Raw genomic sequence first — 25,724 nt, forward strand, 5'->3', positions numbered from 1 at the left:
GTGTGTGGTGTTGTTGTTGTTGTTGTTGTTGTTGTTGTTGTTGTTGCAAGCCTGATGAGAATGCTTTTAGGCTAATTACCTCAAGAAGTGGTGCAGCTATTTGGCTGAATTTTAATCTTGAGCTCGATCTGACTCTTCATACACACCAGTGCATGCAGAAATACACTGCAGCGTGACTCTCACAGTCATTGGTCGATAAGTGCTTGTTCTTTTGTGCATGTGTCTGCAAAGAACGTGATGTTCTGTGCTTGACTTGTCCTGGTTAATTAGTAATCTGACTCTCTGCAGTCGAGGATTTTCGAAGTGCCTCTCTTTTTTTCCTTCTATTTTCACACCTTATCCAACAGCGCCCTCTGTGGTCGGGTACTTAAACAACAACCAGGTTGAGTATATTGGGTTTGATGTGAGATTTTTTTCACATTATTGATTCATATTTTTAGATTATTTATAATTTATTATATATATTGTTATTATATTCCAAATTAATGAAAAAAACATGTCACGAGACATGATACATGAGATTGGGTCTACGAGAATGAAACAAAATGAGATTTTTATTATTACTTTTAAGAACATTATTATTATTACTTTTAAGAAAAGTACAATTAAAAAAATGTTTGTAAAATTTGGCAATACGTATATTGCAATCTACTAATTTAATTTCTATGATGTTACATTCTGGGCGGCACAGCGTCTAGTGGTTAGCGCGCAGACCTCACAGCTAGGAGACCAGGGTTCAATTCCACCCTCGCCCATCTCTGTCTGGAGTTTGCATGTTCTCCCCGTGCATGCAGGGGTTTTCTCCCACATTCCAAAAAAACATGCTAGGTTAATTGGCCACTCCAAATTGTCCATAGGTATGAATGTGAGCGTGAACGGTTGTTTGTCTATATGTGCCCTGTGATTGGCTGGCGACCAGTCCATGGTGTACCCCGCCTCACGCCCGAAGACAGCTGGGATAGGCTCCAGCACCCCCACGACCCTCGTGAGGAAAAGCGGTAGAAAATGAATGAATGAATGTTACATTCTCTTGCACTCTGCCAAAAGCAACCCTGAATAGCAAAACCAATAGAGCGAGGGTGGACCACTGCCACAAAAAATACTGAGTGTGTAAATGAGGAAGTTAACACTGACTGTTATACTAACTACGCTATACCCTAGTACTCTTTTCATTTAGGAGCGGTCAACATTGTGCAACGTTGATATATTATCCCGATTTCATTTAAGAAAACTAAAAAAATTGGTGTGTGCTCAGCTATATAATGGTCTTTTACTTGTACAGCGCTTTTGTACCTGCAAGGTACTCAATGCACCTTGACACTGCATAGTTACCTACTGATGACACAGCATCAGGAGCAATTGGGGGTTCAGTATCTTGCACAAGGATACCTCGACATGATCACAGGAGGACAGAGGATCGAATCTGCAACCTTCAGATTGGGAAACGACCCCTCTACCAACTGAGCCAATGCCGCCCCACATACTGGTCAGTTATGTAAATAGAACATACATTTGGGGGCTTATTAGTCAAAATAGGTGTGTTCCGTTATGTGCATTGTTAGCTTGCACATGGTAGCTGTTTTTAGCTGTTTTCCCTCTCCTTAGAATGCACAGAAAAGAGAAAGATGAGTGGTTGTTTCACATAAGGATTGTGAATGATGGGCAATTTTTTCTGTGCAGTTTTCCTTTAAGGAAAAAGAAAACGGTATTTTAACTAAAATAAGTAAAATAAATAACTATTAAAATAAATGATCAGTTATTTTTCAGAACTAGTATAAGAATGAAAACTTTTCACAGTTCACACATGCCTCCGGTCATTGTTTCAACAGGAAAACGTTTCAAACTAACTTTAATGGATGAAGTGTAAAAAGTATCGATGTTTTGATTTGAGGGTCGATTGTTGAGCCTGAAGAGTTGGTATCGGAAGCATCGATATTTCAGTATCGATCCGCTCATCACCAGTCGCTCCCTCCCGGCCGCTGCCCAAGTTCACCCCCACTGACAGCCTGGCTGTTGTGTTTGGAAAGTCTGGAGTTCTCACCGTTGTTGGATGTAACAACTCCCCTTTACATGGCTTATCTTGTTATTTGACTTCGAATGGACCGTTGGTGGATTTAACTCGGGATTTAACAAACTTTTTAAAATCTTTTTCTTTGGTCTCTCATTTTAGTTTTTATCGCGCGCTCCAACCAAGATGTCCTGTCTGCCGGTCCCAGACCAGCAGTCTCCCTGTCGCTTTGAATGCTAAAATAAGCGTTAAATGACGTAAAATAAATGCATGTAGGCCAAAGAAGTGTATGTGGGGCCTATGGTGAATGAACATTCGGTTCTGCAGAAGCCAAATATGTCGGGAGTGGTCCGCACCCTGACCCGCTGTCTGCTGCCGGCCGAGGCTAGCCCGGACCCGGGCGGCAGTAAGGAGAGGAGTCGGGGCAGAGACGCGGCGCAGGAGCGGGAGGCACGTCGGAGGAGTCGGGAAATCGACGCCATGCTAGCCCGGGAGAGGAGAGCCGTAAGGCGGCTGGTAAAGATCCTCCTGCTCGGGGCCGGAGAAAGTGGGAAGTCGACTTTTCTCAAACAGATGCGCATAATTAACGGACAAGAGTTTGACCAAAAAGCACTTCTGGACTTCCGGGACACTATTTATGAAAATATATTGAAGGTAAGAAGCTTCATGAAATCAATTTGGTTGTCAACATAGAACTACATCATCAAAGCTCAGCTCCATGTACTCCCAAGTATTAGGACTACTCTACCTATAAGAAGAAAGTGAATATAACACAATAAAAGGGACAAAAAGAATGTCAGCATGGAGACTAACATTTCATACTGGTCAATAAGTTGATTAGAAAAGTTTTCACTGCCCTAATATTGACTTTTTCTCCAACCATAGCCTCATACACAAGAGGCTTTTTGACACTGTACATATTTTTATCTTGAGGAGTGTGTGTGTGTGTGTGTGTTTGTGTGTTTGTGTGTAAATGTTCTTTTGTTTTCTGCCATGGCTGGGCCTCCTTCACCAGCTAACAATACCAGACTATTCCTGAGGGATGAGAACATCCGCTACAAGGGCTACACAGGCCACATCGGGATATTAAGAGGCTCTGGTTAAAGCAGCAAAACCAGTACAATACCCCCAATTATTGCTATCATCCTGTTGGACAATCCCCTTCTAAAACAGTACACAAAGCAATATCTGAAATACTGCAGAAACTTCCTCAAATGGTGAAATAAAGCGGAATCGTGGCCCAAGTTTCACCACGCATTGCAGTTTCGTTGTAGTTGTGGAAGGGCTCGGAAAATGTAGAAATGTATGTAAAATGTGAAGTCCTATTCTGGACTTCCAAGGGTTAAACAAGAAACTGAAAAAATAACAGTCAAAATGTATAATGAGAAAAGTAAACTGTTAATCCTAATAATACTCACCAATGTGAGTACAAAACTCTCTATATTAGTACTTGAAAGTGACTTTGTTATCTTAGCTCTTTCTTTGATAGCTCAACCTCAAGAAAGGTCCACCTTGACTTATCATGTATGGTCTTTCATGGCACCCTAGCGGTGGGTTCTTGATTTGAGCTTTCACTTTCGGTCCTGCTCGTGTACAAATTGTGTCACTGGACGGCGGGGTAGATTTCCCGTCAACGGACATCCAGTCTCATCTACTTTGCTGTGTAAAGGACAACATGACATCAGGTAAATGATGGATGTAAACTACATCCAAAGCAACTCCTTTGGGTATCTGCTCACTGTTATAACTAACTGGTAACTAAATTGACTAAAGTTGATTACACACAAAATAAGAAACAACCAAAACATGCATCACGTTTCTAGACTTAATTCAAGGGACCAAACTGCATTTTATGTAACAAAGTAGATGCTTTCACATCATGCAAGTATACAAAATGACCACTAAATACATTACTTGGAATGTTGAAGGACAACATGGATGGGCTTTCTATGTCAAATTCACACACAAGCAAGATAAGACACAACACAAGAAAATAATTAGGCAGCATCCTGCCACATAGCTAGGTCTGACCACAAGGCCTTGTCGACATCACAGGCTATATCTTCCCTTGCCAGACACGGAGGGCAAAAAAGCGCCTTGAGTGCCTGATCCATCCCTCAATGGCACTCACATCAATATCATCACATGCTTCTTCTGTAGTCTGAACAACACGCATGTACACAAAGAGCTGCCGGGGAAACCTTCCACCCCCATGCCCAAAACTACTCGCCTATGGTGTTTTCATACTGCTTTCTTCCTGATTCAAGCACTGAGGTGTTGGCCGGGTGGAATATATATTGGCCATTTAGCTCATGTATTTTGTCATTTTGTATGGCGGTGTTTTGAAATGGAAAATATGCGACTTTGTCAGATTGTTGTGTGGTACAGAGAACTGTGTTCAGTACATTGAACTCAGACTTGAGAAGAGGTTTTGCTCTCTGTCTCTCACTTTAAAGTAACACTGCTGAGCAAGTCATTTATAGTGTGTTAGCAATTGGAAAATAACTGTGAGGATCCTGCCTTCTGTCTAGAGTCGTCCAAAGGACATCATCCATATTGCAGATTACCAGTCGCCATCACATGTATGTCAAAATTAACATATGTGTTTTGCATTTTTATTAAGTGTTTTTCCATTGATAATAAAGTATTTTGTCTTTGAGTTAAAGGGTACCGAGTGGTTAGCATGTTGGCAACACATTCAGGAGATCAAGAAGACCTACGTTCGAATCTCCGCTTGGGCATCTCTGTGTGGAGTTTGCATGTTCTCCCCGTGCATGTCTGCGTTTTCTCCGGGCACTCTGGTTTCCTCCCACATTCCAAGAACATGCATGTTGGCAACACTAAATTGTCCATGGGTGTGAATGGTTTTGTCTATGCGTGCCCTGCGACTGGCTGGCAACCAGTCCAGGGTGTCCAGAATCTGGAAGATCTAGAAAGCTTTATATGCGGGTTATTGTGTGTAGCTGCTCTATAGAAGTCCAAAACTCAATACAAAGGGTTGAAAATGAGCATACTAGGTCCCCTCGAAGTGACTAATGTAGGAAACTGTGTGCAATGTTCTGCAACAAATGTGTTGAAGAATTGCAAGCAAAGTGCAAAGCAGAAAACTTGTTCAAGGTATTGTCACATTGTGTTTTAGCTATTCTTCCACGTTTTGGTTTTGAAGCTTTTGTATAAGCATTTGCTTTGTGGGTGTAAGCAGTTAGCAAAAACTAAAGTATTGTTCTTTTCTGAAGACTTCATTATCCTTTTTCATTTGGTTTTGGAGAACAAAGAGTTCCCCACTTTGGCCTGACTGAACTATTGATGTGAGGGACAGGTTTTCAGTCTTTTCAATCTTTCCAACCCCTTTTAAGTTTTTCAAAGGTATGTTTATCACAGTGGTCTACTTCACCATGGCATCTTAGACGCATTTCGCAGGCCCCTAACTTTGCCACAGCAGGCCTCTTCTCATGTAGTATAAGTTTTATAATGTTTTGACGTGATATATAATGGACAAAGCCCAACAGTCATACTTTGTCATGTCAAAAAGTAGCCATCTCACTGTGTCGACCTGTATTGTTTCTGTGTAAACTGCGAAGATGCTCGACATGAATTGAAAATAGAAGGCAACAGTTGTGTCAGGCAGGTCATTATTTTGCATAATCACGTCAACTGAGACATGCCGTGGTGTAGTGGTTAGCGTTCTGGACTTCAGAGCAAAAGCCCCTGGTTCGAATCCCCCCACTTGTAAACATCCATTGGTATTCGTCAGGAAGAGCATCCGGAATACAAAGATCAGTATGTGGGTTCAAAAGATCTGCTGCTGCGACTCCGTAATCAGGAAAAAAAACCCGGAAGAAACAAACAAAACTTCAACTGAGACATACATTATAGTTCATAACGCAATGTAACGGGACGAGAATTTTCACGAGAGAAACAAGCGGCTAGTTCTCTGAAAACAAGGCAAAAACAACAGTGAACTAGGGAATCTGCGACTTTACAGAAACAACCCCAAAACAAAGGGAAAGTACCGTAAATATTTGCAAGAAACGTTACAAAAAACAAGCCCACAGTCACTTATAATAAGCTGACCTGGCAACACTGACGCCAGACTCTTTGTTTATATGTGACGTTACAGGTCAACTGGAAAAGCCAAACCTATACCCACACTGAAAGGGGCATAAGCACCACCTAGTGTTTTGAGAGCACTCAGCACATTGCCAATAATCGCAGTGGAGTAGTGCATACAAACTGGAACGTTACACTGAGGTGTGAAAAACGGAGAAGCCAAATTTCAGTCATCTGACTAATTTAGTGCATGGAAACGAAATCAACAAATCAGCGAAAGTTTACTGTGCCATTGTAACAAAATAAAGAGTAGTTGGACATTTGACAAGAAGAAACTTGATGCCGAGTACAAAGTTGATGAGAATGTTATCTGGCCCTAAAAAAAGACATTACAAGGCAGCAGAATACCTCTTTGCTGTCAGGGATAGAAAACAGAGACACATCCAAACCAAATACAGGGCCTGTCTCTGCAAAGTGGCAGTTAACAAGAAAAAAACAGACACATATAAAAAAGAAAAAAGCACAGTAAGGCTGACTAGATGCGCTTCTGCTGCCATTTAAAACATCCAATAAAAGAAATAACATTTATTCAAGTGACGTCCCGTGTAGCTTTGATTTCAAATACTTTGATAACGTTTGTAAATGAAGTTCAATGAGAATGGGGCATTGCAAGTTGATGTGCCGGTACCATCACTTGTGCAAACCTCAAAGTACATCTTGTGAAAGTGTAAATCACTAAGTAAGTAGACAAACCTTGGCAATGACGAGTGGAACATAAATAAGTCCGAGGCAAATCATATTCATGGCAAATAATTCCTTAGGTAACATGGGATGTGACTCAGAAACCACTCATGGGTCTATTTTTTTTAGATTTTGCTCAATATTACTGCCTACTCTGTGTCATAAAAGTGTGTCATACATATTTGTCTATGTGGTTAACACCGGTTAACTAATGACCATCTGTGTTTGTTTCGGTTTTTGTGTACACTCACTACTTAGTCACCAAGGTCATAAGGGCAGTCTGATTACAAAAACACACAGGCACACACACACACACACACGTTCATGTACACACATAAGCAGTAATTGCAAGAATTTCTCGAAACCACATCTCAAGATAAAAAAAAACACAATTTATCTCCAGATGAGCCTCATTTTTCCCTCTTGTCATCTTTTAGGCCTGTAAATCCTCATTCGTCATGAATCAGCAATACAGATTAGCTTTAGGCGATTCCAGAAGAGACTTCAAGTAACTTGGTGGTTTATGTGTGACTCTGGTGCACATACATCCTTTAATTTAAATTGAGCATACTCTGCAATGATTTTTGTGTATGTTGTATTTTACATTCCAAAGATCTCTCAGCACCCCACCACACATAAAGTATAGCCACTTTGCAGTTTGAATTTGACTTCTTCACACGATCACCGTTTTTCAGAAATAAATAATTATCACTGTTTCATGGTTCAATACGACATATTGCCAGTCAAAAATATGTATAATAAGGCATTCAGAAGATGCATTTAAAGGGATGGTTTAGATTTTTTGACATGAAGTTGTATGATATCCCCATCAATACTGTAGTTCATCAACAGTGACTTAACTCCACTTTGTCCTGTGAGTGAAGTTCTTGTTTAGTGAGGAGGAACTGGGTTTAGCTTCTCAAAACAATATGCGTAATATAATTGCATCACAAAACCGTTGATAACAAAAAAGTCAGACCTCAGTCCCTCTGCGTTGTTTTCTTTCCGTTCCTATCACTATGCGCTCTTGCCCATCCATTGTCGTGTGTGTGTGTTCCACAGCAGATGAAGACTGCTGCGACCCGAGAGTCTCCCTCCCTCACAGCAGTCTCCATCTGTGGAACACACACAACAATGGAAGGCTAATGTGTGAGTCTATGTTATGTTTTATTTATGTCTAATATGTCTTATTTTTTGTTGTATGATGTCTACAATATTGGGTACTACAAGTGTAAATGTGACTACGGGGTGCTAATTTGTATTTAGAAGGTTGTAAGTTAAGTTTGTTATGCAATAAGAAAATATTCCATTTATGAATAAGGAATCCTACTTTGTAGAAATTCACTTCACGTCCTGGAACCAATGAACCGTGATGAACGAGGGATGCATTCTGAAATAATGCCGACTGTCTGCCATGTAGTGGAAGACCATTTAATTGTACTGCGTGTCACCCTCTCACCGACATAGATAGATGAACAAAGATTCATTATTTATACAGTAAACCTCGGATATATCGGATTCAATTGTTCCCACTGGTTTTGTCCGATATAAGCGAAATCCGTTATATGCGTATACCGGAAAATGTCCATTTTACGCATATATCGGATTTATATCCGGTATATGCGTAAATCGGATTTTATCCGTTATAAAAAGGCACTTCCTTGACTATGTTTCCAATGTACCTGGACTGGGCAATGAAAAGAGACGTAAGGTAATGAGAATTTAACTTTATTGGACTCTGAGCATAACAAATTGTTAATTAAGCTAGGCCCTGTTACACCCGTCAGGCCTACGTTATTTCCAATAGTGAGGTTAAGATCTCATTCACTGCTGTGCTAGTATTATTGACGTCACTCACTTTTCGTCCTAAATCTGAATAATAAACGTGAATATAAATCGCGCAGGCAACGCTGCAAATGACGTCGTATAGCGGCCTGTCACGATTCGGCGAATCGGAGCGCCACAATGCGGCCATCTGATATATGCGAGGGAAATTTAATGGAAATGCATTGGAACGGGACTGGAGATTTTGTCTGAAATAGGCGAAATCCGTTATAAAAAATCCGATATATGCAATGAATTTTTATTGGAAATGCATTACAGAAAAATCGGTTCTTTTTTATCTGTCCGTTGTAAGCGAATTTCCGATATATCCGAGTCCGATATATCCGAGGTTTACTGTAGTAAATATATAACTTGTGGACCAAATACGGCGCACCCAATGATCTCTCAAGATACACTAATGTGGCACTGTTGTAGCCCACTAAAGTCGGTGATTTGAGGGGACTGGGTAACAACAAAGACATTATCCTTCTTATTACAAGCCAGTGCAACACCCAAATTATTGTGAAGTTGTTAATTTAAAGTAAAGACAGCCACACCAAGTGTTTCTTTAATCCCGGGACACCTCCCACACAAAATAAGCGTCAAATGTGTGTGTGTGTTTATCAGTGGTTGTCGGCCTCCAGTTTCCAACTAAAGCTTGACTCAGATGCTTCCGAGAAGGAACACTTGCATAATGACTGAAAATTTCACCAATCATTCCTGAGTCCTGATTTTGCATGATATCTATCCCTCTGCAGGGCATGCGTGTGCTGGTGGACGCCCGGGACAAGCTGGGTATAAGCTGGCAGAGCTGCGAGAACGAGAAGCAAGGAATGCTGGTGATGTCGTGGGAGGGCCGCGTGGGTGGCGTGGGGGTGGAGCCCTGTGAGTTCCAGCTGTATGTGATGGCACTGAGCGCACTGTGGGCTGACACCGGCATACAGGAAGCCTACACACGCCGCTCAGAGTTCCAGCTGGTGAGTTGAGTGGTGCATGGCTATCACAGCATCAACAGCCCTTGTCACAGTGAGCTCAGTTAATGCTACAATTCTGGACTTTTCTCCATTCAAAGTAAATTGGATGTCTCTTTTTAGTAGCTACATTTCCAAACCTCACCCATGTTGAAGCCCGCGACAGCTTTTAATCTTGGCTTGCACCCTCACAAAATATTTTATACACAGTGTATACAGGGTTTCCCAAAGGTCTGCTGTTTTAAGTGTGGAGGTGGGTTGCGGGCAGAGGGGCTAATGGGCTAAATGACAACATCAAATTTGCATAATTGTCCAGGACGCAAAACTCAATGTGTGAACATTTGTGTCATAAGAAATGTGCAACATCTTTAAACCTTGTTTTACAGTCAAAAATGAAGTCATTGACTTCCAGGGGTTGGTTTTGTGGTGTAGCCGTGTTATTTTACAGGCATGCTTTTATGTTGAAGGCGTAACTTTACCGGCTACAGGATGTGGTGCGCCGAGGTTGGTGGCAGTTGCTTGAGGTTATGAATGCTTAGTCTTTGTTACCCACATAGAACAGTAGGTCATTGCTGTTGTGTATTCATTTATATGTTACGTGTTGTGATGTTTATTGTTTGGTTCGCACTACGAGTTGGACTGTTCTGTTTGACAACCATAGGTCTTTTATTAAGCGAGTTGGTGGCTGTGCTTGCAAATGGAAGAGCTCCTTATGCAAGCTGAATTGCTCCAAACGTTGTAAATGTACGATGCCATCGACTGGACGGAGTTTCAATGACAAGCCATTTGTTCAAGTATCTGTGTCTGACAATTTTCTGTGGCAACCCACATGCATGTATGGGAAACCCTGGTGTAACCCGTCTAAAGTTTTAATGACCTTTTCCACTGCAGTCATTTCAACATAGTAAGAGTAAATGACGGAAACAGTTAGCATGGTTTCACTAAAAATCACAAACGATTTCAGTTTAACTCTTCAGAGGGGTGACACATACGTAGTCCTAGGAAGTCACGATGGCATTAATGGTACGATCCACTCCCCCAGAATCATGTCTTATATCCCCAGAATCATGTCTTATCATAATACTGTAACCCCTCGCCATTTTGAATTTCACAGCTTCACTCTATCATGGTTTACAAAAATATATTAATAAATCATCCTGTTTCGTGGATGAATTAGGCCGACTTAAACAAATAAAAAACAAATAAAAGACATGATAATGTGTACAATGCTACACTGGTCACTAGGTGTCAATAATGTTACTGTAATGTTGATGGGACATAAAATAAGCACCAGACTTGATAGTCAGAACAACAGGCTTTGATTGCACGGTTGAATTATCTCAAATCATGCATAATACTCCCTAACACAAGCTACTGTACAAATGTAACCTATGCCAAGCTCAAACTCAATTCTGAACCCACTTCCTGTCCGCCCCCCTCTCAGCTCCACTCGCACCGGATCACATTTATAGCAACTAATAAGGCAAATAATGTTAAAAAAAAAACATATTTAGAAGGTTGTAGAAGGGGTTTTTTGCTCTAACTACAATAATATTCAATTCAAGGGATAAAATGCATTTATCACAGAACCAATTAATCGCGATAGTACTGTAGTACCACCACAACAAAAATATAGCCCAACTAACAAAATGATGGCCAATCATGAACATATATGACTTGCTACAGTTGCTTTTTTTGACACTACACACCAGTACTGTGTTGACTGAGGCTTCTACTGTGTGAGGTTCTACTTATAGCACTGCTTAAAAGCTGGTGGTTTTTTAAAGATGCCGTTTGGAGTTGGTTCTGGGATTTTTGCATCTGGTTAAACATCACTGATGTTGAATGAAATGTGTCTGATGTGGTTGAGGTCAGGACTCATCATTCCATCATTCATTTGTCTTAAGATAAAGAATTGAAATTCAGGCGTGTGTCTCAATACGTTTAGTCTGATTGTCTTGGTATGGGTTATCCAGTCAAACCATCTTTTTCCAATCGTCATTTTTTCTCATTTCTGACAAGAAAAAAAGAAGACTTCTAAAACCGACATTTTATGCTCTTAGAGAAAAAAAGATTGTGTGCGTTGTAAAAGAGCTGGGGAACCACTTTGCTCAGCAAGTAACAATGTCAGGGCCAACGGATCATTTGTGATGGGCCAGGCAGATGTTTAATGGGACTAAAAGGTTGAGTTGAGTTTTGTAGAAGGATCACTGACTGTATTATGGCCGTTTTTGCACTTTGTGATTCCCTGCTAGGCCCGATACTTTGTCTTTTTTATGATGCTGAAGCAACACACTCAGCTCAAAAGCTGCATGTTTTGACCTTGTACCTCGTTACGCCATTTATCAGTGACAAAATAATCCAGAGTCAGACAGTAAGTCACTTCCGTCTCGCCTTGGCCAAACTGTACATGTGCGAGACGTCATGTGGACAGCTTTATGTCAACCTGCCTTGTCATCAGGAGGACCTCGATGATAAAGTCAGTATGCTGCAGCTGCAGAGGCCCGCAGACATCATTGTAGCTTTAAAAAGGTACAATATGAACCAGCTAGATTTTCCCGCCTGGACATATTAGCAAGAAAATGCTAAATGTCACCATCAAGCATTACAGGAACATGTATGTTTACAGTGTAGAGGAGATGTTTTGGAAAATGACACCATTGTTTCCATCTACACGCTGAAAGCGGTTGGCATACGTGAGTATGTCACGACCAAAACAGCAATGGGGGACTATACGACTGTGCTTGCTTTTATGCTGATATCACTGCTTCAGCATAGTGTACATTTACTACGTTGATACTGTGATTGAGAGTTGCATTATATCAGAGACGACCCAACATTTAGTCCGGATATGCCGTACTGCAAAGTTGCTTAATTTCATAGCAGGATACTACAGTACATGACCATGGTCACTTGTACTTTGGAGTACATAGTACCACCCATTGACCAATAAGAGATCGCTGCCTATGAAGAAAGAAATGATACTGCTGCCATGTCTGCTCTGTGAATAAGTTCTAACTTCATTTTACAGTTTTATGGCTTGAATAAATCGAAGTTCACTTCCGGGTCAGAAATCGAATCCCCTGTTATCCCTTTTGTTCATTTTCACATGGATCTTTTGAACCCGCTTTGTGATATGTGATTTTAGAGTTGAAAACTTTGAAAACTTTACATACTTTTCATCTGACTCCTTTTTTCATCTTGGCAACTGATGTTGAATCACTTGAACATGACATAGCAGAGGTCGTGTTGGGTAATTTTTTCGGCTTCTTTGGAGTTCCTCGCAGAATGAATACACCACATTGCACCCTAAGGCTTTTAAAATAAAAGTTATAACGAATAAATACAAATGGTTAGATTCGCCCCCTTCCACTCTGCTCCTCTCTCTTGCTCTCCTCTCCCGCAGAGGTTTTTTTTCGGTCAGCTTTTCCCAGGCACGGCTGGATCCGAGCCACAGACACCGCAGGGAGAGCGAGAGACAGGGAAAGGAGGGGGATGGGGGCGAAGAGAGATCAACAAACCCATGCAGGGATTTTTCTCACCACACCCTGATAAGCCAAGCACCAAGACTCACTCCTTGATGGACACAAAGTAGGCTGGACGTCCTGCTAGGGCCGCAAATGTACGATGTTGTCTTTGGAGCATAAGAGCTTTGACTTGTGTTGTGTTTGTGTGTGTGATCCTTAAGCAGATGTACAAAGGCTGTAAACGCTTTCACACACTCCTTAATGGTATACTGCTGTAGTGTCCCTGTATCCCGTCCCCGGCGACATTTTTAAACAAACATGAGAAGAAAGAGCAGTAGCAAAGTGGATTATGCTAAACTCAACTTCATTCGGCCCATTATCCACAATCCTTATGTGAGACATGACCACGTCTTTGTCTTTCCTCTGAATTATATAGATATAAAAACACACCGTAGATGCAAAATTGTGACAAGCAACATTGCTGAATTTAAAGGGGACCTATTATGCTTTTCCACTTTTCTGACCTATAAATGTAGTTAGAATGTTGTATTCTCGTGTTAAATGATGCCAAAGTTTCAGATAATGAGGTTTGCGCATTTGGAAGTGAGCCCTGAAAGAAGTTTGGGATGGCCCAACACGCTCTGTTTCAAAAGGCGTGGTAAAACTGCCCCTTTGTGATGTCACAGAGGGGCGGACTTTCAGATATGGTTCATAGTTAGGAAGCACAGTGGAGTGGGCATGCCCAGAGGCAGGCCGTAGATGGAATCAAGTAAAACAGACTGTTGACATTCTTGACAGGAAGCACAAATCAAAGGAAATACATCTGGAATGGGTGCAGATTCTGTAAAATCTAAAAGGTTTTCTGTGCGGGTTATTGTAGCTGCTCTATAGGAGACAAATAGCAGCAAATAATACACCTAATAGACAGATAAGACTTGAGAACACAATAACCTGGATGGCTGGTAATGCTTTCAGTGTTACTACAGACCTGCCAACATGTACAAATTGATTGTAGTTAACAATGCAATGTGACTCTTGAATAGCACTTGGAGTACCACTGCTTTGGTGGAGGACGAAGTTTACGTATAGTGACACTGGCACATTACTGCTACTGAAGTCTTCCTACTTCACATAACTTCCAGTGTATATTTTGACTCTTATTTTCATTCATATTATCTATTTGGATTTTTGTTTCTTCACACTTAGTTTAGACCAGGGGTCTCAAACACACGGCCCGCGGGCCAAATGTGGCCCGCAGGACACTAGTTTGGGGCCCCCGCCTTGATATGAAAGTTTAATGTTAGTGTGGCCCGCACAAGTTTGGTATGGATGCTGTATGGTATCATGTACCCAGAAAAAATTATTACGTTTGATTAATGTTCATGTTAAAGGTTAAATAACTGTTAATAGTTATCCTCCCTATCCGTGTGGAAGTGGTAGGTTTTTGGCTATTTAAGTTTAAAGGAAATAACTTGAAGGCTACCGTTTAGGTCGCTAGCTCTCTAGTTTGCGAGTTAGCATGTGTCTGAAGACCCTGCAGTTGCGCAATATGTTGTAAATAAAAAAAGTATAAATGCGACTATAGTCGTGTTTTGTCATGTCTACAGGGCTCTAATAATGGTTTGTTAATTTTTATCTGAAAAAAATTTGTCTACCCACCAACTATATGTGGTTTCTTAAGTTTTTATTATTTGCCGTTTTATTATTATTATTATATTTATTTATTACTGATTGATTAATTTTCTTTATTCTTGATTTGTTTATTTATTTTTCATCTATTTATGCAGAAAAATAAAAATTAAGATATTTGAGAACAGTGCAATGTTTTATCAGAGCTTTTATTGTAGAAAATCGGAACCAAAGCACTGAAAAAGTTTGTATATTTTACTGTTTTTAAATGCGTTTTTTTGGGGGGGAAACCTGATGTGGCCCAGCCTTGCCCAGACCCTAGCTCCAGTGGCCCCCAGGTAAATTGAGTTTGAGACCCCTGGTTTAGACTGAATCAACAGCACCTCTGCTAGTTATAGCCAAGTATTGCACTTACATTTTGGCCGCAGTTGGTTTCAGACGTGATTTAAATGATGCAAAACAACACGAAATCAATGATTTACCTTTTAGAGGTCATCTATTGGCCAAACTCAACTAGTTAATATGTCATCATTGTAGGGCAAGCAACATGGCGATTAAACAAGAGTGGCACACCCAGTCATACAAACACGTATGCAATACGTGAGCCTGTTCAGGTCTTTGCTGCAATAAAACCACTAATCTGTACAAACGTGCTGTGGACACATTCCTCTCACTTTACACACACACACGGGAGTATATTTTTCATCTATAATTCTGCAGTAAATGGTCTTAAAACTTTCATGCCGTACCTTATAAAGTAGATTTAATGTGATACCTCGCTTTAATGCCTCCACTACATCAATAATCAGGACGTTTAATTACTGCTGATGGAAGTCTAAAGTGATTCGTGTACAAGCGTGTGTGTGTGTGTGTGAGTCTGTCTACATATCCTTTCATCTCTGGGAATTCCCCTCTGCCTGCCTCCTGTCTGTGTCCTGTGAACCAATAAGAGCATTGGGCTTTGTGGGTTCTATTGGTGTGACATCGCAGGTCAGTGGAGGGTTCACGGGGTCACGTTTCCCCCGGGTAGTTGCTCAACATGTGCGGGCCGACACTGATTAGAGTTTAATGAATCTGTTCCTTCAGCGGGACAGGAAGTCAGCAATCTGCAGAGTTTGCAACAAGAAAAAGAGCTACAGTATCTTGTCACACTGCGGTTGTGTATGTGTAGTATGGGACGGACAAAGTGACGTTGGAGCTCGGTTCTCTCTCTCTCACTCGCTCCCTCCCCCCATGTCTACCCTCGCTGTTCTCACACACACACACACACACACACACACACACAGCTGTTTCCTGTCAAATTTGCGTGCGTGTGTGTTTTGTGCAGCGAGAGGGAATCTGAGATTTGTGTAGTCAGTTAAATTTGACCATTACAACATCCTTGTCTGTTTAGCCTTGGGGTGTCCAATCTTTTTCCAGTGAGGGCCACATACTAAAAAATGAACGGATGCAAAGGCCACTTTAATATTTTGTAAATATGCTGAGAAGTTGCATATTTCAAGAAAAAAGTGCATCTCAGCTTTGTTATACAGATAAAACAGAGTGTTATTAGTATGAACTTTGGCCACTGATTTTTTTTTGTTTGTTTTTTATGTACTTACATATACACATATAATAAATAGAGAGAGAAATATTTTGACATTACTTTTTCCCTCAACCTAATTCTAATAAATGTTTATTTTCTTTAATATTTCAACTGTATACTATCATGTTACAAGTTTATTCTTGTAAAACTGCAGCATTTTTTATTGTTAGTACACACTTTTTTGTCTTACTATTAAAAACAAAAATAACATATTTTATCTTAATATTTGGACTATTCTTGTCATATTACAGCTGTGTTTCTTTCTGCTGTTTGTTTTTTCCAAACATTTGTTTGATTAAAACTTTGCCCTTTTATTATTTTGACTTTATTCTTGTAAAATTACTCCTGATTTTTAAATGTGTTTTTATTTCTCTTTTTTGGTTGTTTTCTTGTTAAATTATATTTTTCGAATTTGCCACAGGCCAGTAAACAAACATCCACGGGCCACAAATGACACGCAGGCTGAATGTATACTCTATACATGTACTGTGGATCTCCGCCTTGTCAGATTTCAGCATTTGTAGGCATGCATTATCAAAGATTTCATCTGAAAATAATTATTTTGGGGGGACCAGACGCCATTTATTCTTGCAGAAAACCGGATAACAAAGTGACATGACATAGGTGAAAAATAGCAGCGCCTCGAGTGGCTGAGGTAGCACAAACGTTTGAAACTATTATAAACTGTTATTATCTGGCCTCATAACACCCTCACACCCAGTGGATTGCTTTATGATTGTGTAATTCGTGAAAAATTAGTTAAAACTGATGTATTATTCATTGTGTTATATATATTATTATTTTGGCGACTCCAAATTGTCCATAGGTATGAATGTGAGTGTGAATGGTTGTTTGTCTATATGTGCCCTGTGATTGGCTGGCGACCAGTCCAGGGTGTACCCCGCCTCTCGCCCAAAGACAGCTGGGATAGGCTCCAGCACCCCCAGAAAATGAATGAATGTTATTATTAATTGGTTGACTGCGTTGCTAAAAAGTACACAAAATGCAACAAATCATCTTATCAAATCATCAAATCATCTTTTGAAGTAGGTCACTCTAGTTGGGTCCACAGTGTACACTAGTGTGCACAGACCATTCATAGCACAAATTGGGTTGTGAAGGAGGATTAGACAAGCGGTTATTTTGTTACATAAACATGATTGTTTCCGATCAGAAGTCCTTTTATTTATAATGAAGTCCTGTGAGGGCTGTAGTAATTATTAGATCAAATGCAATGCAATTGAACAAATGTCAAGAATTTGTGGGTTACATGTTTTGGGTTAACCGTTCCTCTTAGATTTGATTTGTTTTGAAATTTGTATCGGTTTCTCTCCCACAGGACGTAGTGGCTTATATTGAATTAGCTGTGGTCAATGTGTAACGTGATGACTCGCTTCCATTCTGCGGCTTAATACATTTTTCTCTTCTTGTCTGTCTGCAGAGCGAGTCGGTCAAATACTTCCTGGATAACTTGGAGCGGATTGGTCAACAGGTGAGTCATGCTGACTCGAGCTTATTGAAATCTATCACATATTGCCATAAAATCAGCATATACTGTACTGTATCAAAAATCCCTCCATCACGCCATCCTTCCTCCTTTCAGAGCTACACCCCGAGCAGGCAGGATATTTTGTTCGCAAGGAAGGCGACCAAAGGCATCGTAGAGCACGATTTTTTCATCAAGAAGATCCCCTTTAAGATGGTGGACGTGGGAGGACAGAGGTCACAGAGGCAGAAGTGGTTCCAGTGCTTCGACGGCATCACTTCCATCCTCTTCATGGTGTCCTCATCCGAGTACGACCAGGTACTCCTGAGCCTATTGGAAAATGTCAAATGATGACGAAACAGTGGCATCTTTATCCTCCTGTGACTTTCTCCATTTTACAAAATGAAGATCAGAGTCGCAAAGCACAAAGCTCCCTTTGTGGTCCAAACAAATGTTACTGTTGCCTCGGCACTGTCTCCTCAGCCAATGAAGATCATATGATCAAGCTCGAATCCTGAACTGCTCCAAAGATTAAAAGTGTGTGTGTTTATTCCAGGTCTTGATGGAGGACCGGCGTACAAACCGCCTGGTGGAGAGCATGAACATCTTCGAGACCATTGTCAACAACAAGCTCTTCCTCAACGTCTCCATCATCCTCTTCCTCAACAAAACAGACCTGCTGGTGGAAAAAATTCGGACCGCTGACATCCGCAAGAACTTTCCAGAGTTCAGAGGAGACCCGCACAGGCTCGAGGACGTGCAGGTACTTTTTACATTTTTTTTAAATGTTCTGGATGATCATGATATGATCATCTGTATGTGCCAATCACAGGGCACATATAGACAAACAACCATTCACACTCACATTCATACCTATGGACAATTTGGAGTCGCCAAAATAATAACATATATAACACAATGAATAATACATCAGTTTTAGCTATTTTTTCACAAATTACACAATCATAAAGCAATCCACTGGGTGTGAGTGTGTTATGAGGCCAGATAATAACAGTTTATAATAGTTTCAAACGTTTGTGCTACCTCAGCCACTCAAGGCGCTGCTATTTTGCATCTATGTCATGTCACTTTATTATCCGGTTTTCTGCAAGAATAAATGGCGTCTGGTCCCCCCAAAATAATTATCTTTGATAATGCATGCCTACAAATGCTGAAATGTGACAAGGCGGAGATCCACAGTATATGTATAGAGTATACATTCAGTCTGCGTGTCATTTGTGGCCCGTGGATGTTTGTTTACTGGCCTCTGGCACATTCGAAAAATATAATTTAACAAGAAAACAACCAAAATAGAAAAATAAAAACACAACACATTGAAAAATCAGCAGTGATTTTACAGAAAATAAAGTCAAAATAATAAAAGGGCAAAGTTTTAATCAAACAAATGTTTGAACAGCTGTAATATGACAAGAATAGTCCAAATATTTAGAGAAAATGTTATTTTTGTTTTTAATAGTAAGACAAAAAAGTGTGTAAAAAGTATGGACAATTTGGAGTCACCAATTAACCTAGCATGGAGTACACGGAGAAAACCCACGCATGCACAGGGAGAACATGCAAACTCCACACAGAGATGGCCGAGGGTGGAATTGAACTCAGGTCTCCTAGCTGTGAGGAATAAAGAAGTCACTAATTTTGCTGGCTTCGATATATTGACATGTGCATGCGTGTTTGCCTTCATCCTCCCTCTCACTTCCAAACATGCTGGATAACAAGAGGGTTTACATTTTGTCAATATCTGGGCATGTTGGTTTTATAGCGGAATGAATGGAGTGAGTGAACCCACCGCGCTAGCAAGTGCACTAGTCGCTAGCTGTGTGTGTTGTGTGCTACACAATCAAATACTTATTTTGTGCCTGTTGTGTATAGAACACAATCAGTGCATTGTCATTTTGTAACAAGACAATTAAATAAATAGTGATTTCCTAAACCATAATACCTCATTGTGCACCAAACGCATTTTGCTGCAACCAATCATGTACTTTGACCAAACTCTGACAAAATGTTACATCCCATTAAACACCAACAGCATATTCCACACACAATGTTGCTCCAAGTGTATATGCAAATGAACTGATGTCTACATAATATGAACTTCAGAGTATTTCCAGGTTGTTTTTACATCAGAGTGGGCGAAATGTACATTTTTTGGTGTCCATTCATTGCTGTTTGAAATGTGTACTTTCTGATAGCCTGCGGATATATGACTGCTAGTTTTGGCACGCATGTTGGTTTCAATACAGTGATTGTTCATCGACCACCTCATCATCATTCTCTCAATGTCCGGGCAAAAGCTACAGTATTTTATATATCAACACAAAAACATCACAGTCCGTGAGATGTGTAACCCAGAACAGTGTTCAGCTGTGGAATGTGCAGATTATGCATTCCCCAGTCTGCTTGGCTGTAGATAAAATGATCACCTTTGACTATCTTTTGGTCTGAATCTGGCATCCTTATTAACAATTTTCAAAATTGAAATCCCAGGAGTTGTTTATACTGGAAGAATTGCTTACTTACGCAGATCGCTTTAAGCACTTTGTTTGATGAAGTCCATGAGGCAGGCTAGATGAAATTGCAGCGTGGGACGGATTTGGCCTCCGGACCTGAGTTTGACACATGTTGATTAAATCATATTTAATAAATAAAAATGATACATGATAGTGACACATGCAGCCTATATTACCAATGCGTGTCTTCACATGCAGGCGTTCCTGGTCCAGGCGTTCAGCCGCAAAAGGAGGAATCGAGGGAAGCCGCTCTTCCACCACTTCACTACCGCGGTGGATACAGAAAACATCCGCTTCGTCTTCCATGCCGTGAAGGACACAATCCTGCAGGAGAACCTCAAAGACATCATGCTGCAGTAGTAAGCTCTGACTGAACAACAACAACAAAAACCTGTGGAAGCCCGACTGGATTGGTTGTATTAATAACACTGACCTGTAGAGTAGTTGGTTCTAATAGAACCTGTGGAACCGTGACACTACCCATCTGATTGCATCCTTGCATGTAGCAGCATTTTATTTTTTTTAAACAGGCACTAAAAGTGTCTATAAGACTAACACGGTCACTAAACCAGGTCTGGCAGATGGAAGAGTGGGAAAAGGGAAGATATGCTTCCTTATAAATAGACATAACTGGGATTTCCAGTCATATGCAGTCGTGTTGTGTGATAAGCTTGCATAAGTGTACTATCGGTGAACTTCAGGAGAGGAGGTGGCGATGTGCCTTAGTCTTGTATTCATTGGCACTACCATCGTACGAGACAGCTGCAGATAACTAAGGGGCGTTTACAGCAAACCGTACATTTAAAGACACCAATCTGGTTTGTGGAAGTTGAATTCGTACATTTAATGGAAGTCTCAGAAGCTCCGAAACACACAGTGTGCCTGAACGCCTCACAAGCACAGGGGCACAGTACTATGAGGCAGAAAGGAGACAGACACAGAGTTGTGTGTGTTCTAGGAACAAATATACCACACACACATCTGTATGTAGTTTTCCAACTCTATAAGAACTACTACTAGCTAACAGCCACTATGCATTACTCACTGGGGTTATGAGCACATCTACTGGTCACATTAGGTATTGCAGTTGAAGAGTTGAACTCAGGGGTGTCCAAACGTTTGAAAAATCAAATGAGGCAAGGGCCTCTTTGATCTTTTATAACTCGACCTATGTAGACATACTACAAATTTACATATATTTCATGAAAAAACTGCAATGCAATTTTGTGATGTTATTTTTCCTATATTGCAAGTTTATTCTTGTAAAATTGTCACTTTTTTCCCTCATTTGTTCTTGTAAAATTACTGTTTTTTTGGTTTTTTTTTTCCAATTTCTCCTGTTTTTTTAATGTTTCTTCTGGCCATTATTACTTATTTCCCCCCCCCCCCCCACACACACACACACATACATATATATATATATATATATATTTTTTTTTTTTTTACTTTGTTCTTGTAGTATAACTTTTTATTGAACATATTTGTCTAGAGATTACGGCTATTCTTAGTGTTGTTTCTCATTTTACTACTTTTATTTAAAAAATTGTCTTTTTTCAATAATATTTAAAATGTATGTTACTAAAATGATTCTAGATTTGTATTTGTTCTAGTAAAAGGACCTTGTTGCTTTTTTACTTGTTCAATGATATTTTTAGAACGTGTCACACGCCACAAATGCCCCCCCCCCCCCAGGCTGCACTTTGGACACCCTTGGTTTAACCTCATATGAAGACATTATACAGGCTAACTGACTAGCTTACGAACTGCTTGGCCGAGACAATGTATGAAAATATTTTTTGTCAAACACCCAAGTTTCCACTGTATCTGAATGAGTGTTGTCACGTTGCTGTGTGAAAGTGCACACAGTTGTTCTGTGTAAAAAGACACACGGGCAGTAACTGGCCACGCATGCATATGACATTACGATCTTCTGAGATTTTTTTTTAATAAACCCAATAGGACAAACATTACCATTTTTAGTGATGTGTTGTATAAATCTACCTTTTAAGTCTTCTCCCTCCTCTCCTCTCCTCTCCTCTCCTGCACACCTGACAAATCTATTACCACAGCAAAAATACTGACCAGAATATAAGACGGCATGTTTTCAATATGAGAGAAAGAGCATCTTGTAGTCTATAGGCAAGTCCTTTAATGTCAGCATTTGCCGAGCCGTACTAGAAATAGATGATCATAGATAACCACCATGTAGTCCACTTGGCATCTTCTGGATTTTTCTCATGCATAGAGCAAGAGCGTAGGTGCTCTACCAAGTCGAGAAAATTGGAGAACCAACCCAGCGTTTACAAAAAAGTGGCATACATTTGTAAAAATAAAAAGAAGGAAAGCATTTTTGGTCCGTATCATTGATAGATTTGATGTTTTTTTGTTTTTTTTTCCAAGCGTTCCACTCTTCCCCACACTGAGTAATAAGTCCAAACGGTCTGGTTCATGAGGCAACCCAAAGAGCACTTCCACATGCCTGCATTGTTCTAATTATTATCACCATAATGTTGTTTTAAACTGTAATTTATGTTTGTTTTGAGTTTTACCCTTTGCCCTTTTGTTCCTGGTCCATACTTCCTGTATGTGTAAAAGTGTCTGTCACTGCGTGTGAGCCGCACCATACAAAGTGTAACACTCCTAACTGTAACTGTACCACTAACACACTTAGCAGCGCACCTTTTTCTGACTAAATGTCGTCATGGCACTGGATGTGTCCTGAGAGACAACAACAGGGACGATATCTGGAATGGGAAAAATAAAAGGAGACGGGAACAGGATGGACGAATGTTTGTTGTTTCCCGGTGCCTTATTGGCTCTGTGTTGTGTGGCGAAATACACTGCTGTTTGCTGAGACGATGGTTTGTTTGTTTTATTTGTGTGTGTGTGTGTGTGTGTGTGTGTGTGTTTGACCCTCTGCAGGGTGGAGAGTGAAGTCAGAAGAAAGATCACACAGTTTTGACTTGAAATGTTCGCTCAAGTGTTACAAACGTGAAATGAGAAACACCGAGTGTCACCCTCTATGCCTCGTTGGGTTGATAGAGTGTTAAGCGTAAACCGGACCAGTATGCATCGGAGCAACTCCGGTCACATTTACATTTCTCTGAAATGACTACAGTCTTCTCTTTAAGCCATTAAATGCAGCGGTCTTGCACCCTTGTCTCAGAACGGTCCGTTGCCCTTCTCTTTTGTCTTTGGTGACGTCTGTGTGTTTGTTACGTCCTGTATCGCTCTACAGCGCTGATCTAAACAACCTAAGATGGCGTCCGCCGCCGACAATGCAATGTGCGATCATGTATCGCAAGATTTTTTGGCCGTGTGATCCAAGATGGCGATGTAAACAAACCCGATGCTAATATACAAAGAAGCGAACGCAAGCCAAGGCAAATATTAGCAAAAATGTTGGTTGTTAACCGAAAAACATTACGTTAACCAAGGTACGACTGTATTAATTAAGAATGGCTCCTTATCTGCCGCAGGCCATTCAAAATGAACTGCAGGCTGAAAATGGCCCTGAAGCTTTGAACCTATGGTAAGTTAAACTAGAAAGTAACAGAACACGCAGTTATAACTGTGAAGGAATTTTAGTCCATTGGTCATGTCATAGGTCACTGTTCTTGGACCGGAGGGCTCTAACCTTTGTCCTAGTTCATCCCAAAGATGTTTTGTCACACCAGACTCCAAGCGTGCCTTGATGGACCTTACTTTGTGAAGGGGTCCAGCCTAACTCCATATAGTCCAGTGCAATGTCTCAGTTAGCAAGAATTCGGACCTTTGCTTTGGCTTCTAATCAGAACAGCTGTGATGTAGAATATGCTTCAGGCCTCAAGAGGGAGCGAAGGAGGAGGAGAAGGAGGACGGGGGCAGCCAAGAAAGAAAGAAAGCCATGTTAAATATGAGCGGTAATCACGTCGATTCACGCAGGAAGTGAGGAGAATGGCATTCAAAAATCCATGCCGTAACAAGAGCAGACTGGTGTCATATCATATCTGCAAGAAAAACCAAACACAAGTACAAGTGGAGGAGGGTTGGAAGGGTGGGGCTCAAGTTTCCACTGAGGAGCCCACTTCCTGTGCTGTCCCTAAAATGTGTAAGATCCACTTCCCTCTCCCACAGAAACTGAAACCTACTTACACAGGATATGATGGTTTTCTTCATATGATGTGTAAAAAGTGCACATTATGTTTTTAGATAGTAGCCTCCTACAAACAATCATTCACACGCCAATTAACCTAACATGCATGTTATTTGAATGTTTTGGCAAACTCCACACAGAGATTCCCACGTCTTCCAGATCTCCTGACAGTATAACCACTAACCAATAGGCCACCATGTTGTATGAATGATAATTAGCCTGCTATTTTGAGGTTTGGCCATGGTTCCATAAAGTTTTGGCAGGACACATTGTTTACTTGGTAATAAGTTTATACCCACCACACACACACACACACACACACACACACACACACACACACACACACACACACACACACACACACACTAGGTGATGATCTGGCTATTCATTGTCCATATTAAATGCCATCGGATGTCTCCTCTATGCTTCAACAGCTTTGCTAACCTATTCGAACATGGCCCTCTGCTGGCTAACGTCATATACTACAATACGTTCGACTGAAGTCATCGTTTTTTTCTGTTTGGAAGGTGGTTTCTTTGTACAGCATAATAGCTTATATTGTATTTCATCATGCATTCCACACAAATAACGCATGTAGTGGAACACAAAAATCTCTTAATGAGTATTGTACTCCAAGTATTGTAGGGGGGGCATTTCCTGTGGATTATTTAATTGACATGAGCCCTAAACACCACATTTATTGGCAAAGAAACGTGTAAAAAAGGGTGTGGTGTGTAAATTGTTTTCAAGGTCATTTTTGGAACATTTTCAGTGGATTGTTCCCTCGTTTATCGCGTGGATAGGTTCCCAAAATAGCCTGCATTACCAGAAATGTGCGAAGTATCCAAGTTTTTTTGTTCAAAATTATAAATATATCTGTTTTAAGACTGAATAAGCAATTCACCATACACTTTATACACTTTCCACAGACAGGCAATAACATTTTATCACATTCCTCTCATGTTTAAACACTCAAAATTAAGTTCAAACCTTCCATATAGGTTGGAGACAAGAAATTATTATGTGACTCACGTATTTCACTCATGTAACCATGTATTTTCGTCCTGGCACCGTTCTGCTGTACTGTAGCATTTTTTGTTTAAATAATTTTCTTGCAAACATACAAACACTCGCTAGCTAGCGACAAAAGGTAAGGGCAGCAAGGAGATTGATTGACAATTGTCTACAGCCAATCAGGAAGCAGAAGACAATTGGCGGTTTAGACGGACAGATTGAAAAGAGAGGCACTCGACTTCCCATAATGCAATTCTTCTTAAAGGGCAGACTCTAATTCATC

General features: G+C 40.5%; 1 protein-coding gene and 1 long non-coding RNA gene across 4 annotated transcripts in view; one reads left to right on the plus strand and one right to left on the minus strand.

The window, feature by feature from the left end:
- Positions 1-21,327, minus strand: part of LOC131122046 (uncharacterized) — a 61,032-nt gene extending 39,705 nt beyond the window's left edge. Inside the window, exons 1-2 of the long non-coding RNA XR_009128516.1 lie at positions 20,469-21,327; positions 20,303-20,388 (exon numbers count right to left, since the gene is read on the minus strand). This is a non-coding gene — a long non-coding RNA (uncharacterized LOC131122046). The remainder of the gene's footprint in view (positions 1-20,302; positions 20,389-20,468) is intronic.
- Positions 1,979-23,440, plus strand: gna12a (guanine nucleotide binding protein (G protein) alpha 12a). Of its 3 annotated transcripts, XM_058065353.1 has the most exons (6): positions 1,979-2,662; positions 9,382-9,600; positions 17,717-17,767; positions 17,879-18,079; positions 18,318-18,524; positions 20,491-23,438. In XM_058065353.1, the coding sequence occupies exons 1-6, from the start codon at positions 2,309-2,311 to the stop codon at positions 20,650-20,652; spliced, it is 1,194 nt and encodes a 397-aa protein (XP_057921336.1). In that variant the 5' UTR covers positions 1,979-2,308; the 3' UTR covers positions 20,653-23,438. The 3 variants fall into 3 exon arrangements, with proteins under 3 accessions (XP_057921336.1, XP_057921334.1, XP_057921337.1); XM_058065351.1 differs by having other exon boundaries at positions 17,717-18,079; positions 20,491-23,440; XM_058065354.1 differs by lacking the exon at positions 9,382-9,600 and having other exon boundaries at positions 20,491-23,439.
- The last annotated feature ends 2,284 nt before the right edge of the window (positions 23,441-25,724 follow it).

The sequence above is a fragment of the Doryrhamphus excisus genome, chromosome 1 (genome assembly GCF_030265055.1).
Source record: "Doryrhamphus excisus isolate RoL2022-K1 chromosome 1, RoL_Dexc_1.0, whole genome shotgun sequence".
NCBI lineage: Eukaryota > Metazoa > Chordata > Actinopteri > Syngnathiformes > Syngnathidae > Doryrhamphus > Doryrhamphus excisus.